The sequence below is a fragment of the Ceratotherium simum genome, chromosome 21 (assembly GCF_057802395.1).
Source record: "Ceratotherium simum simum isolate JZ-2026a chromosome 21, ASM5780239v1, whole genome shotgun sequence".
Taxonomy (NCBI): Eukaryota; Metazoa; Chordata; class Mammalia; order Perissodactyla; family Rhinocerotidae; genus Ceratotherium; species Ceratotherium simum.
The window spans coordinates 33,618,193-33,634,534 of record NC_141920.1 but is presented as its reverse complement, the minus strand read 5'-3'; the positions used below and the strand labels follow the sequence as shown (position 1 = coordinate 33,634,534).

General features: G+C 43.4%; 1 protein-coding gene across 4 annotated transcripts in view; it reads left to right on the top strand.

Moving 5' to 3' along the window:
• The first annotated feature begins 988 nt into the window (after window positions 1–988).
• The window catches only part of FERMT1 (FERM domain containing kindlin 1), a 41,203-nt gene continuing 25,849 nt past the window's right edge, over window positions 989–16,342 (top strand). The window contains exons 1-6 of one of the 4 annotated variants that reach the window (XM_087445591.1): window positions 989–1,263; window positions 4,470–4,638; window positions 6,824–7,057; window positions 10,777–10,923; window positions 12,086–12,299; window positions 14,129–14,231. In XM_087445591.1, coding sequence (XP_087301717.1) covers window positions 4,488–4,638; window positions 6,824–7,057; window positions 10,777–10,923; window positions 12,086–12,299; window positions 14,129–14,231 — 849 coding nt within the window. In that variant the 5' untranslated portion in view covers window positions 989–1,263; window positions 4,470–4,487. The other 3 variants (XM_087445592.1, XM_004433769.3, XM_087445590.1) reach the window with 3 other exon arrangements.

The window sequence follows — 16,342 nt, the reverse complement described above, 5'->3', positions numbered from 1 at the left end:
GCAAGGCTTTAGACACTTTCTGCCCAAAAAAAGAGCATATTTTCTCAGTTGATGTTGGGCATCCAGGGAAATGGGACCAGATGACAGTTAGCCCCATTCCCATAGTTGACAAACTCTACCAAATTAGGAAATTCAGTTTCAAGTTTTTTTGCGTGTGTAAGGAATATCAGCCCTGAGCTAACATCCATGCCAATCCTCCTGTTTTTGATGAGGAAGACTGGCCCTGAGCTAACATCCGCACCCATCTTCCTCTACTGTATGTGAGACGTCGCCACAGCATGGCTTGACAAGCAGTGCGTCGGTAGGTGCAGGGATCCGAACCTGCGAACCCTGGGCCGCTGAAGGGGAGTGCGCTCACCTAACCGCTATGCCACCAGGCCGGCCCCAAGTTTTTAATTGTTTTAATCATAAAATCCCATATTTGCTGACAATTGTTCAACTGACCTTTTAAAATTAAATTTAAAATACTTTCAAAACCATAATAATGGCTGAATAGGGTAATGTTCAAGCAAAAACAAGGCTTTCGCTTCTAAATTTTATAACATTTCAAATTAATATTTAAGTTAATCGCAAGCTTTACGTACTTGAGGTAAATAAAGCCTGTATTATACTGCATGAAATTCTGCCGTTTACTGGTGGCAGGTGTCCCATCCCTCTACCCATTTTACAGATGAGGAAACAATAATTTCCATGTGTTTTATAACCACCGTATCCTCGGAGCTCAGCCCCCGCCCTGGGGAATAGTAAACACTCAACAAATGTGTGTACTATGAAGGAAGGAGGCTTGGAGAGGTCGTGTCAATTGCCCAGTCACCCACCCTTCCGGCGCTCTTTGGAAGTGAATCCGACAGGAAGGTGACCGGCGCGGCTGGGTGGTGAATCTGAGGTGAGCCACTCCAGACTTCCGCATGGGGCGTGGTCTTGGGTCGCCCCAGGGTCTTCCATTGTTCGTATTTCGGGCGCCTCACCCTCCTCAGGATTTACATCACCCTCTTACTCAGAGATGAACCGCTTTTGTTGCTTCCACCTGGCTGTCCCAGGTCCTCCAGGCTCTTTAAAGCGGAGGCGGCTGTTCTAGCCTGGAGCGCGCAGTCTCGGGCCTGGACGCACCCCGGGGTATGAGTGCTGGGTGTACCTGGAAGGCAAGGGAAGTTGCAGGACTTGAATCACCTGGGCTAGTCCCGGGCGGGCCTCGGGGAACCGGGAAAACTGGAGGCGGCCTAAGCGGGGGCGGGATGAGAGATCGCCAGACGGCCGGAGAGGGTGAGTGTCAGTCCCAGGTTCTCCCAGCCCTCCCGTTGCGTGGCAGCCTTTCGACCACCCTTTGCCCTTAAAAAGTCTGCGGAACGCGCCTCCTCTCGAGGGAGCTAGACCTAGCAGGCCCGGGGCTGGGCGTGCCCTCACCTGCCCCGCCGCGCGCTGGCCTCGGCCGGGCCCCTGGGGGCCGCGCAGGGCGGAGACGGTGCACCCGGCGCGCCGCGGCCGACTGGGGGCGGGCGCCGAGCCTCCGCGGGAGGGCCCGGGGCACCTTCGCCCGTGCGTCCACGCCAGCCCTCGCCTGCCGCAGCCTCGCGGAGCAGCCGCCGCGACCGTGCGCCCCCGCGCCCCACTCCGCCAGCGCCCGCCCTCCGGCTCGGCCTGCGTGGCCTCTGGCCGGGTCTAGGGGCGCAGCCCTCCACGTGCCTGTCTGCGAGGCTGCACGCCACAGGCTCCGCGAAAGGAGGTGGGTGCTAAGGGGCTAGGGGGCGGGGGGCTGTCATGGGCACCACTCGTTCCAGAGACCCCTGCCCTCTTCCTTGCTGCAGCCCCTTGCACTTAAATGGCTGTTGAATTGAAAATAATGTCCTGGCCGTGTGACCACCTTCTCCAGCCTTTTGCATCTGGCCACAGAAAATAAATTGTCCGTCCAGCCGAGGGTGCTGACCTTACAGGGCTAAAGGGGCAGCTTTCTATCCATCCACCATACTCCCCCGGGCCCCAGGACCCTGCAGACCCTTGGACACACACACACTCGGATCTTCCAGGGGAAGCGTCAGAGGCTATTTCCCCTATCTTTCTGGCTGGCTGTCTCCCTCTAACTTTCTTTCTTGCATTTTCTATAAAGAACAGGAGGAAGTAGGTAGCTGGTCTTCACCCAGGGAAGGCAGGTCTGCTGGTGCGTTTTGCTTCTTGTTCTGGTCTCTAAGACGTGCTTTTCTGGTTGAAGTTTGCTGCTCTCTCAACAAGTAACAGCTTGCAGCAGAGAAGTTCACTCCAAAATGAAGGCGCAGAAAGATAAGAGAGGAATGTGGGGAAACCAGTGTGTCTAACTTTAGGCTGATTTTCGTTGTAAGGCAATCACATCTATTGCCTAAATAAGTGTTTCGATTGCCCATGTTAAAAAAGGAAAGACCTTATGTCTGATTGCTCTGAAACAAGCAGTAAAAAGTCACCCTAAAAGATAGGTTATTTTATGTACAAAACATTTTTAAATAACTAAACCTCAAAGCATTTTAGAAATTGTAAGGATCTTCAAGTCAAACAGTTCACTGCCATGTTATGAGTTTGACTATGAAGATTTATGTTAATAGAAATTCTTAGTGAAGGCTGCTGAGAGTTTCGCGTGTATGGTTTTAAGAGTTTTATTTCATATTGGCGTTGCAACATTGTCAAGGAGGCCTCCCAGTGTGGTGTCTGAAGTTAGAAAGACCTGGATTTCCATCTGGGCTCCACCATCTAACAAGATGCCTAACCTCTCAGAGCCTTTTGTCCTCATTTCTAAGGGGGATTGCTGAGAGGATGAAGGAGGTAACGCAAGGACGGTAATTAAATACAGAGTACATCACATAGTAAGTACATAATAAAAGACACCTGAGGCTGAGGAGGACTGTGGGTGAGTGGTTAGCCCGATATAACCATTGGGTGACATTGCCCATGCAAGAGATCTTCGTGTACGTATGCCTCTGTGCTTTGGGAGGTACAAGCATTACATCAGTGGGATCCTTCTGGTCATAAAAATATAAGGAGCTATTTCTGAACTCTTGAATTTGACTTGAACAAATAAAATCTGTCCTAAGCCTGTTGGGATTTGCAGTGTTTACCTATTTTGTATGTTTTGAGATTCTCATATGCTTACAAATGTAAACAGTTTCAAAAGAACACAAAACTGCTATGACACTGGTGGTTTAATTATTGCTTATTATTAAAAATAGTGTTCTTCAGATGTCAACATAGTCTTGACTTAATATTGATTTGGGTAGGTTAAAGGGAGAAACTGAGCCCTGGAGCTAATTTTTCACTTGGCCGTTTTCCACTCAAAAGTGTGAGCCCCAGACCGGCATCACCTGGAGTTTGCTATGAAGGCAGGGTCTCCACCTCCACCCCAGACCTGCTGAATCGAGTCTGCACGAGAATAAGATCCCCAGGGGCTTTGTGTGCACTTTCAGTTAGAGAAGCCCTTTCTTAGGAGTTTGAGTGCATTGATGTTTCTCAAAAATAGGCCTTATGAAAACATAGATTTCTCATAAGCTGTCTTTACCCAGTAAGGTGAAGAAGATTTATTATCTCTTAAATGACTGATTTTTGCTTTAAATCTTAAAATAGCCAGGAGAGGTGCTATCATTTGCTTTCTGTTTAAGCGAGATGGCGTTTTAAGTTCTGCCAATTTTGGATTCCAGTGTTGCTGTTTACCCTTGAAACATTTCAGTTTTGATACTTCATCGCTTCTTTCATCCTAGTTCCTTCAACGAGGGGAAAACTACGGCCTTGAAGTTCTCACCCCTGTCTGTGGGCTTTGTATGTCTGTCACTCCTGTTTTAAATCTTTTGCCAAAGGTGTGTCCAAAAACTTAATTTATGCATACATTTATCAACTTTTATATGATATAAAACAGTAACTCAAGTAAATCAAATATGTGGCAGTAGTTATTAAAGACCTATATCTTTATCTGCATTTAAGGTAAAACTACATATTATATGACTGAAATAGAACCTGTTTTGCTATAGGTCATCAATATTTGTAGAGGGAATATAATAATATGTATGATATATATTAGAGACAGAGAAAGATTTTAATGACATCCTTTTTTAAAATCAGCTTTATTGAGGTATAATTGCTTACAACAAAACGCATTGTTTAAAAAGATATCATCAAAGATTGCCATGATGTGTTGCCTATTGCTAGAATAGTTCAGAGGTCAAGAAAAGTCAGTAGAGAGGGAAAATGAAGATTGATGCGTTGGGCAGGCATCGGAAAATAAATACCCACGTGGTCCTGGGGCCATGGAAAGATAAGGTACATAAATTTAGAAGGCTTGAGACCATTTTTATAATACTTTTTTGTCTTGCTGAATTTAGTCTCGGGCACTGGGAACCCTGCACAGTTTTTGAAGAGAATGCTGAAATGAGAAAAAGTTTTGCTCTGCAGGGTCTGCTGGCAAGGTCCATTTTCCTTCTCATGTTCTGATCTGTGTCTGTATTTTTATGCATTAGACACCTGCATTTGCCACGATGCTCTCATCCAGTGACTTTGCATCTGCTTCTTGGGAACTCGTGGTCCGAGTTGACCATCCTAATGAAGGGGAGCAGAAAGACGTCACGCTGAGGGTGTCCGGAGATCTGCATGTCGGGGGAGTGATGCTCAAGTTAGTAGAACAGATCAGTAAGTTACTGTTTCTTTATGGTTTCTCTATATTTGATAACCCTCTTTGTTGCATCATCACTAAATGGCTGATCTAGGTTGTCTGATCATCTGTTTTTCTGATCATCCATCTTGTAAAGGCCCAGAGAGCAAGCCTCCTCTCCCAAGGAAGAAAAGAAAAAGGGAATGCCTCAAGAGCCACAGACTGAACCCCCTGACCACCCTTGTAAAAACTGGAGTCTTTTGGTCACAAACTAAAGCTCCCCCATAGATTTAAAGCTGTATTTCCACAAGGACAGGGCTAATTCCACTGGTGACATCTAGGGTGACTTTAGGTAGCATGGCATTGGACTACTGTCCAATTCTCTGTTAATGCTGGATTGCTCAGTGATAAAGGCAGCTTGATGCTAATGTATCTTGAAACACTTCCCTCTTTAAACAAAGAAATAGAAGTCTTCAGGGTCAGAGTCTTAACATCAAGAGTCAACATGATCGACCTGGAATTTAATAATATTCTCTTTTCTTTCTCTCTTTCTTTCTTTCTCTCTCTCTCTCTCTCTTTCTTCTCTCTCTCTCTCTCTTTCTCTCTTTCTCTCTTTCTCTCTCTCTCTCTCTCTCTTTCTCTCTTTCTCCCCCCGCCCCTCTCTCCCTCCCTCCCTCCCTCCCTTCCTCCCTCCATTGTGAGGAGGATTAGCCCTGAGCTAACATCTGTGCCACTTTATATGTGGGTCGCCACCTCAGCATGGCTTGATGAGCGGTGTATAGGTCCGCGCCCAGGATCTGTACCCATGAACCCCAGGCTGCTGAAGAGGAGCACATGAACTTAACCACTACACTACTGGGCCAGCCCCTGGCTCACCATTTTTTAAAAATAAAATAAAAATAATGGTGGCTCTTAATTAGCAAAATAGAAGATTGAATATTGACTCCAACATTGACAAAGGGACAAGATTCAACTCTGATGCCCACATTGAGGGAGGGGAAAGATTCAGTGTTCATGTGGACATTGAGAGAGAGAAAATCTTCAGCTCTGATTTAATGTAGACACTTTGGAAACTGGGAATATAGTGGTACTGATAAAGGAGATGGACATTACTAAGAGTGAAACGCCAGCTTTACAGAACTTCTGTGTGGGCTTTGATTGGGAACTGTTGATATTCCCATGGAATCCAGTATGTACGATGCATTTCTATTAGAGAAATAATCTTGTTTAAACAAAGCCAAATCCTCTGGCCTTCCCAGGAAGGACCATGGCACTAAGGGATTTTAGGGAAGAGAACTTCGGCATTTCATCGTGAACAAAATTGGTATGTTTCTGTTCCTTCCACAGTATTTATAAAGTGAACATTTTTTTTTTCGTGAGGAAGATTAGCCCTGTGCTAACATCTGCCAATCCTCCTCTTTTTCTTTTTGCTGAGGAAGAGTGGCCCTGGGCTAACATCTCTGCCCATCTTCCTCTACTTTATATGGGACACCACCACAGCATGGCTTGCCAAGCAGTGCATTGGTGCGCGCCTGGGATCCGAACCGGCGAACCCTGGGCCGCCACAGCGGAGAGCGCGCACTTAACCGCTTGTGCCACCGGGCCAGCCCCTTCCACAGTATTTAAATATAGTGATGGAATACTACTCAGCCATAAGAAACGATGAAATCCAGCCATTTGTGACAACATGGATGGACATTGAGGGTATTATGCAAAGTGAAATAAGTCAGAGGGAGAAGGTCAAATACCGTATGATTTCCTTCATTAAGTAGTAGATAATAACAACAATAAACAAACACATAGAGACAGAGGTTGGATTGGTGGTTACCAGAGGGGAAGGGGGGAGGGAGGAGGGTGAAAGGGATAATTCGGCACATGTGTGTGGTGATGGGTTGTAATTAGTATTTGGGTGGTGAACATGATGTAATCCATGCAGAAATAGAAGTATAATGATGTCCACCTGAAATTTATACACTGTTATAAACCAATGTTACTGCAATAAACAAAGAATTAAAAAATAAATAAATAAATAAAATGATGGTAAGGTTCAGTCTGTTTTCTACCTGCCTCACCTTATTGACTTTGAAGAGAAGCCAAGATTGTTGAGCCTTGCGTTGTCAAAGGAGCCAGGGAGCTGAAGATCAGTTGTTTGTTTCAGTTTTTACACACAATGGAGTTGACTCAGGAGCACGGTCTCATTTTATTTCATTTCCATTTTTGCAGACATATCCCAAGACTGGTCAGACTTTGCCCTTTGGTGGGAACAAAAACGTTGCTGGCTTCTGAAAACACACTGGACTCTGGACAAATATGGAGTCCAGGCAGATGCAAAGCTTCTCTTCACCCCTCAGCATAAAATGCTTCGCCTCCGCCTGCCCAATGTGAAGACGGTGAGATTGCGAGTCAGCTTCTCGGCTGTGGTTTTTAAAGCTGTCAGTGATATCTGCAGAACCCTGAGTGAGTACCCGGAGGGGCCCCGTGCCCTTTGGACTCTAAGCAAAGGAGGGCAGGAAAATTGTGTGTGCTTTCTGCCCAGAAGCAATTGGCTTCCTTATTAGGAAATACACTTTTCAAGCCCAGTTCTGGGGACTTGAGCCATTTAAGTGGAGTTAAACCAAATGGAACATTATTGAAATAAATCAGACTCATTTCCATAAAGCTTAAAACTATTTCGAAAGAGATTTGTAAGCAGAAGAGAAAACCCATTAAGATTTCTCCCCCAAAATTCATTTCTCCAAGCCATACTAAAATCATTATTATGTTTAAGACAAACAAAAGAGTTCCATTAAATCATTATCGCCGTAGAGCCAGTGTGTCTTGATTGTTTTTGAGATAATGGTGTGGCAATCTCTTAATTGCTTCACTGGCACCTGGCTCCAGTAAAAAGCTCCGTCCACAAAAATTATTTGTGGAGTTGATTTTAAGCAGAAAAGTATACTTATTTATGAATCGAAAACTGATTCTTAGGAGTTGATGTCCCATGAGTTTAACAGCCATTAGGGACAACATTGCCCAAACCATTTCTTCTTTGTGGGAATTCCATAATGGGAGCGAACTCTGCGTCATGAAAGTATTCTTATTTTATATTTTTTGAAAGTGTGTAGCTATATTCTTTGGTTCCAAGCCTAAGGTCCAGGATTTGCATACAGTATATACAACGTATGTGTGAGTGCTCCGTCTTCCCCATTAAACTATAAACTGCTCATTCATTCCTTCAACAAATATGAATTGATTAGGCAGGCATTGTGGTGAATGATAGGGATATGTTAGCGTCCTACCATAAAAAAAAATAGCCCCAAATCCCTTCCCTCCTTGAGCTTACATGCTAGCATACACAGACAGAAAATAAATAATAAATGTAAAAAATAAGATGTTAAAAGGAGATAGGTAGTAGAGAAAAAAAAAAAAAGTGTAATAATACATATGGGATTGGGAGTGCCAGTGTGGGGCAGTGGAGGCTGGTATGGTATTAAATAGGGTGAAGACAGAAACCGTTTGACACATCTGTGTTCCTAACACCTACCACGATGCCTGTCACACACTAGCTGCTCAATAACTCTTTGTTGAGGGAACAAAGGAATGGAACTTTCCATTTTAGAACGTAAGTTCCAGTAGTGTCCCTGATGCATGGTGAGCGAATGGCAAGCACCAGGGCACCTTGTTTTCAGTAATATTCTTTTTTTTTTTTTTTGGTGGGGAAGGTCAGCCCTGAGCTAACATCCATGCCAATTCTCCTCTTTTTGCTGAGGAAGACTGGCCCTGGGCTAACATCCATGCCCATCTTCCTCCACTTTATATGGGACGCCACCACAGCGTGGCTTGATGAGCGGTGCGTCAGTGCACGCCCGGGATCCAAACCCGGGCTGCCAGCAGCGGAGTGCGGGCACTTAACCGCTATGCCACGGGGCCGGCCCCTCAGTAATATTCTAATGAAAATTTGGAAACAAAGTAACTAATGAAATAAAATCATACATTCCACATATCACAGTGGACTGGAAGCACACGTTGTAGCTGGAGCCAAGAACTTGAGTTTTGAAATAAACTGAAGCAGTCATATGTTGTTCTTTTTTTTTTTTTTTTTTTTTTTTTGGTGAGGAAGATCAGCCCTGAGCTAACATCCATGCCAATCCTCCTCTTTTTGCTGAGGAAGACCAGCTCTGAGCTAACATCTATTGCCAATCCTCCTCCTTTTTTTTTTTTTTCCCCTTTTTCTCCCCAAAGCCCCAGTAGATAGTTGTATGTCATAGTTGCACATCCTTCTAGTTGTTGCATGTGGGACACGGCCTCAGCATGGCCGGAGAAGTGGTGCGTCGGTGTGGACCTGGGATCCGAACCCGGGCCGCCAGCAGCGGAGCGCGCGCACCTAACCGCCAAGCCACAGGGCCGGCCCTGTTGTTCTCTTTTCCAGATTATATCCCCATGGTAGTTCTAGGGCACAACTTGGTATTTCTCATAATCACTTTTTATGTCCGATCCATTGAAGCTAACTCAAATTTAGCAATATGAACATTTTTCCCTCAAAGAAAAAACACAGATCTTCGGTTTGGAGATACAGGGGTTTTTCGTTTTGTTTCTAATGCTTCCACTGGAAATTTTGCTTCATCTCCAGGTTTTGTGTATAAATTATGCATTTGGAATGGTCACAGGTGCATGTTGCAGCCTGACAATCAAGCGCCCTTGGTTACTAGGGAGAGAGTTGAGCTGAACTGCTAGCCTCAGTCTCAGTGCTAAGCAGCATATGAACTGAGAAGTGGGAGGACCTATGGACTCAGTGCATTTGCCTCCAGGAAAGCTACCCAGAGACTCTGACGTCCACGTTCCTTGGTTTTTACCTAGGATCATAGCAACTCAGTGTGATTAATAGTTATCGCTTCTGAATGACAATGGCAATTATAAATATATTTGACTAATGGAGGAAAATCGGGATTATCGTCTTAGTTTCGGTTATTTAGAAGCAGACCCTGAGATAAGGATTCAAGTACAAATATTTATTTGGGAGCTGATGCCAGGAAACACTGGTTGGGGGTGGGGAAGTGAGACAGGGAAGAGAAGGCCACCAATAAGTGAGTGTCATTAATCATGTCACACTGCGGGCAACTGGGGACCTCTGGCAGACAGTGTAGACGTGCCTCAGAGCTATCCCACCCAAGGGGTGAGGGAACTGGGGTCTTAATACACCATTCTTGCCAGTCATTGAGGGCTGCTCTTGGGTGCATTAATTCTCCAAACTTGTATGGCCTGTTGGCATCTGTATCTGGGCAATGTAGACTCGGGCATCCTGAGCAAGCCCTTGTTGCAAAGAGACACATGTCCTAGCTGCCATTGGAAGTTGAGTCAGAGTGCACTGAAATGGTGAGGGCCAAGAAGAGATGGGTAGGGCGCCAATGATGTCCGCCACATGGATGAAATTAGCTATTGGGCATTGTGTAAGAGAAAGGTTCTCAGGATGTTGGTCCATAAAGAAAAAAGGTGGGGTCCTTGGTTGTTGTTTAAAAAATGAAAAGGAAGGGAGGGAGGGAGGAAGGAAGGAAGGAAGGAAGGAGGGAAAGAGAGAGAGAAAAATTGGTAGTAAACAGATGACATGGGGCCGGCCCCGTGGCTTGGTGGTTAAGTGCACGCACTCCGATGCTGGTGGCCCGGGTTCGGATCCCGGGCGTGCACCGAGGCACCACTTCTCCGTCCATCCTGAGGCCGAGTCCCACATACAGCAACTAGAAGGATGTGCAGCTATGACATACAACTATCTACTGGGGCTTTGGGGGGAAAAAATAAATAAATAAAATCTTTAAAAAAAAAAAAAAAAAAAAAACAGATGACACAAGAATAGCAAAATGCTGCTAGTGGTTGACGCTGGATGATGAACACATGAAGGGGACCATTAAACTATTCCCTTTGTGTTGAGTGTGTTTGAAATATTTTCACAGTAAGTGAAAAAACAAACTGGAAATTTTACTAGACTGAATATCCCTCCGCTATTTGCCTCACACCCACACCCATTTTGGGGGTCTCTGATGCCCTTCTATTTTGTCAAAAGGAATTCACTTTAGTTCCATTTACTTCTCAGGAATTTCCTAAGAAATGGTTTCAGATGCCCACCATAACTCTGAGTCTTAGAAGGAATTTTCTTTTTACTTTTTGGTTTTCCTCTTTCTTTTTTATGTGTATTTATTTATTAGATATTAGAAGATCAGAAGAGCTTTCCTTGTTAAAGCCTTCTGGTGACTATTTTAAAAAGAAGAAAAAAAAAGATAAAAATAATAAGGAGCCCATCATTGAAGATATTTTAAACCTGGAGTGTTCGCCGACAATTTCAGGTCCACCAGGTAAGATTCATGACAAGTGTTTTGTTGTTTTAGTTCATTCTTAAATCCCAAGAATTCCCCTCCCCTCAGCTCTGCATTTCCTCTTCCCTCCTCCTCCCCTCTCCCCCAAACAAAATTGCAGGATTCCTGTGAAGAGAAAGGATATCTAATTAATTTTAGAACTAACCATATTTTTAACAAGGTGTATGTTACAGCTCATTATTTTGATTTATTTATTTATTTTTGGTGAGGAAGATTCACCCTGAGCTAACATCTGTTGCCAATTTTCCTCCACTTTGCATATGGGTCGCCACCACAGCACGGCGACTAAGTCGTGTAGGTCTGCACCCGGGATCCAAACCCACAAACCCGGGCCACCAAAGCGGAGAATGCCAAACCCAACCACTATGCCACAGGGCCAGTCCCCAGCTCATTATTTTAATTGTATATGTTATGTTGCTGATTGATGCAAAACTTTCATGGAACTGGCCATGTATTTAGGGGGAAAAGAGATTGTTTGGATCACTCAATTATACTTCTCTTTTCCTGATTCTGTCTTCACATGACTCTTCTGAACTCAATTTCAATTTTGCACTGGGCAGGTAACAGGAGGGCAGGTAAAAATTCTGGAAAGGCATCATCCTTTTCTTTTTACATAAAAATAAATAAATCTCTAACTTGCTTGCAACATGGAGGGTTTTCTTGCATAGTATATTCCAATGCAAAGAATAAAAGATTATTTGCACTTTCCTTACACAAGGATTTATAAACCATCAGTTAGCTGGGTTCTTAAAATTGGCAAGTACTGCTATTTGCTCAAGAGATTTGCCCGAAAATATAGTACATACATGCATTCTGTGAGATCTCTGGTTCTCTAATAGTACCAAAAGTCACTGCTGAGATAGGAGAATTTTGAATTATTGAGAAGGAGATAGTCCCCAACATTTGTCTGGGTTGATTTTGGAAACTTTTACAGCCTATGAATTCCTCAGCTTTCAGAAGCTAAATATTCAGGTAAGAGTTTTACCTGTGTTCAACTTCTCTCCCCATCAATTATGTCTCATCTAATTATTTTAAATGGTGCAAACATTTAAATTCAAAATCCATTTTAGTATAAGCAGTGTTAGTACTTATTTTTCCAAAGAATCTTATGTCATAGTGCGTGTTCCCTTCTGTCTTGCAGTAAGTCCTGGCTTATACAGTAAAACCATGACTCCCACATATGACCCCATCAATGGAACACCAGCGTCATCCACCATGACTTGGTTCAGTGACAGCCCTTTGACCGAACAAAACTGCAGCATCCTTGCATTCAGCCAACCCCCCCAGTCACCAGAAGCGCTTGCTGATATGTACCAGCCTCGGTCTCTGGTTGATAAAGCCAAGCTTAACGCTGGGTAAGGACGTGGCTCCTTTTTGCTTCTCTGTGAACTGATGTTGATATAGTAAGATGCTATAGAGATGGGGGTTTAATTTTTAAGTTAGCATGCCTGGGGATTATATACTGTTAGCAAAAGTCAGTACTGATTTAGCAATAAAAGGGAAAAATGCAGCCTGTGGTCATTTCAATACATTTAAAGGGTGACAAAATTTATGTGTTCAGGTAACTTAATGGTTTACCATATGTGCCTACTAATTCTTTGCCCCTACGGTGTGCAAAGTGTGTTTTATGGAATGTAGAGCAGTTTATAAGTGAGTTGGTCCCTGTGGGTCAGTGGGGGAGACCCAAGGTAGCCCACCTGGCCCACACTGTCTTTTGTAGAACACCGCATCTCTCTTTAGGCTTTCTCAGGAGTGAGTCCTTCAGCTTCGTCTGAAGTGGTCTCAGAAAATACACTCAGACTATTTCTCAAACCACCATTTCTTTCGCTCTGTATTGTTCACCAAATGAAGTCAAATTTGTTAACAGCATTCTACTCCCTATGAGGTCTGGCCCAGCAGCTGTCTCTATACTGCTGTGCTCTCGTGTACCCCATTCCACCACGGTGCACACTCCCTCTTCTGTCACTGCCTCACCTCTAGGTTTTGCCCTGCTCCGGGATTCTTCTTTTCTCCTGCTCTACTGGCCAGTCTCTGCTTGTCCTTTAAGGCCTGGCCACATAGTGTCTCCTTCTCAGATGTCACAAATCAAGATCAGTCACCTCCTGGAGTTCTGTTCTAACACCTTGCTTGCTCCAGTGTCACCTTGTTCATTTATTACAAGGCTTGGTCTCCCCCACAGAACTGTTAGTTCCTTTAGGATGGAGATTGCATCTCAGTTATCCGTGTTCTCCCACAGGGCCTAATATAATAGACGTTCAAGCCATTTTCATTCAGTGGTATTGGATGACGCTCAGCCTTGCCTCGTTTGGTTGTTAACTTTTAATCTCCATCCCTCACTATTACCCGGTATTCATGTTTCAACTCTGGAAATGTGCTATCCACTACAGGAGCCACTAGCCACAAATGGATATTTACATTTAAATTTGAATTTAATTAAAATTAAAACATGGCACTAGCCACATTTAAATCTTCAGTAGCCGCGTGTAGCTAGAGGCTACTCTGTTGGACAGGGCAAGATAGAATATTTCCATCATTACAGAAAGTTCTAGACAAAAGGATAGAGCCAGCGCTGGGTTAGACCAACTGGTGCAGCAGAGAGGCCGTGCGGGAAGTCAGCAAGTACAGGTTCTCATTCTGGCTCCACCACGAGGTGCATGGCCTTGAACTTATCACTTAATGTCACCGAGACTCAGTTTCCTCATCCATAAAACTGAGAAAATAAGAACTGCCCTGGCTCCTTCACTGAGTTACTGTAACATGTCGGTGAGGAAACACATGCCTTTCCAAAAGGCACTTGGAAAGCTATAAAAGCTGTAAAACAAAATGCAGATGTAAGCTATTATCAATTCCTCTCCCTTACTGGCTTTTGGTTATATTACTTACTTGGACTTTGTTCAAGGTGGTATAGGTCTGCATATATATATGTATATATGTTTGTATATATGTATGTCTTATATATATATCTGTATATAGATATGTATATATCTGTGTATAGATATATATGTAATGTATATAATATATATGTATACAGATATATATATATATCTGTGTATATATATACATTACCTACGCATGTGTATATATTTACATATATATGTATATGTATATATAAACATTTCTATAGTACTATAATATATATGTGTAAAATTGATTGACTTTTAAAACTCATCCTATTGTTTTCTAGTTGGCTGGACTCCTCACGTTCCCTTATGGAACAAGGCATCCAGGAGGATGAGCAGCTGCTGTTACGATTTAAATACTACACTTTCTTTGACTTGAATCCCAAAGTAAGATACTTTTTCTCTATTCTCTTTTTTTTTAATGTGAATGTATGGAAGTGTAAAATTGAGTCATTTAGTTATCAAAATTAGGATTAATTTGTGTAATCTTCTGTTTAGCTCTGCAGGGTTAGACCAATAAATGTATACTGGTCTCTGGATTTTCATCTTTTAGTTTCTAGCGAGTGTGGTCAGCCACCGCTCTGCATTCACAGGAATGAAGGAACAGGAAGAGAGCTGCTCACAGAGCCGGGGTCCTTGATGCTTAGGAAGGAAGGACTTGTCAGGGCCCAGGTTAAGAGCAGGTGCTGGTGAGAAGCCAGGACACCATGATGGCACACACCAGACTCCGCACTGCAGTGCCAAATAAGTCTTTGGTGATGAGAAAGAGGGCTCCTCTATGTAAATAAAGACCCCAGCTGGTCACCAACTCCCATCTTAAGTGCACATCTCCCACCTGAGGTTTACTAGGACAGCTGAGTGATGACGTAAGTCCCCTGAACTCCTGCCCCTTCCTTGCCCTTGATTCACCCTTTAGTGTTTTGAGTCAGCACTTCAATGGCCAAATGTAGAAAATATGAACTGGGTCACCAGTCCTCTGAGTGCACTGGGTGATTTCATCGTATTGTTTCCATCCAGTTTCGTGCTTGTTGCTCTTTTCCCTTTCCTGCTGGGCACTTGTCTGAGGGCCCTGCCTCAAGTCACTCTTTCTGTGCAGAGGCTCTTCTCATCCACAGCAGTGTTTCTGCCTCTCATGGCACTGTCTTCTCTTTGGTCCTGATTTTGAGTCTGGTCTTCAAAGGCCCATCTCAGCTTCTACTGCTTCCCTAACTGGCATCTTCTTCAAAATAAGCCTTATTCCTGGTCATTTCTGTGGAGTTCCTGCTCAATCTTTGGTTTAGATCCAACTTCATGGCCATGAACCTAGCTTGTGTCTGGAGGGCATAACTTCCAGTGAATCATGGCAAAAGAGCAAATTTTGACTCTTCTTTGATAAAACCTGCAGGAGAAATTACTGTACTGCTCCTTGTAAGCAATTGTTTTTTGGTTTTTTTTAAGGGCACTGTGAATTATACAACTGTCCAGGTTTTGTTTTTTGTTTTTTTTGCATTGTCTGCTAGCACCAAATCTATACATTTACTGTGATTTCATTTATAAGCCTCATTCCTTACTTGACTTTACTCTTCCCTTGCTTAAATCGTGGTTAATTTAAGGTATCTTGTTGTATGCTATCTATCCTAATAAACTGCCTTAAATTTTTTTTCTGAAACTAGATAATACATAAATAAAATATATTCATGCGTTTTCTAATTGCTAAGTCAGTAATTTGGCCCCATCTTATCTATTCAAACTTGTGCCCCTAGTGTTTGTTTATTCATTTATTTGTTGAGCAGCTACTGTGCACCAAGAACTAAGCTAGCAGCTGAGAACCCAAAACTGCTGGACATTAGAATAATGTTTTCAAATTAATGAAATAAAATACATAGGATTACAAAATGAAACAGTTATATTGAACTGTAGTAACCAAAATATTTTTTGAAATGGATATAGTAACATATGTGTTTAATTAGTTGAGAAGATAATAAGAACTAGTGGCAGGTCTCATAGCTAGCATAATTTCAAAGTGGTGATGCATGTGAGCATTATTTGAAAACAACAACTGTGATACAATAGGAAAAATCTGTGATTCTGGTGGTCACAAAGTCACAAGTACTCTGAAATACTGTGGTTTGTTGCCTACATTGATCATGGAAGGAAATGCTAAATTTCCGTTAGAAGTTGATGTAAACGGAGATGTAGTTTTTCCTCATCCAACCTCATGGACTACCTGATTCAGACCCCCAGATCCAAGAACCCCAGATTCAGAACGCCTGGCCTGATACCACGTTCAAAACTTATCCCTTCCAGAAAGGAGCTTTTCTCTACTCTTGATCACACTGGCCTTTCCCTTCTCTGAGCCACAACTGAGTACAATTTCAGGACTCACACCTCTAATTGTACCACATTCATGGATTTTCTCTACAAATCAACTGCAGACTCCTTGGAGGAAGGGACCACTTCTGATACTTCCCTTGTCCCCTACCCCCACGTGCTGCAAGGATGCTGAGAGAGTCAGACTT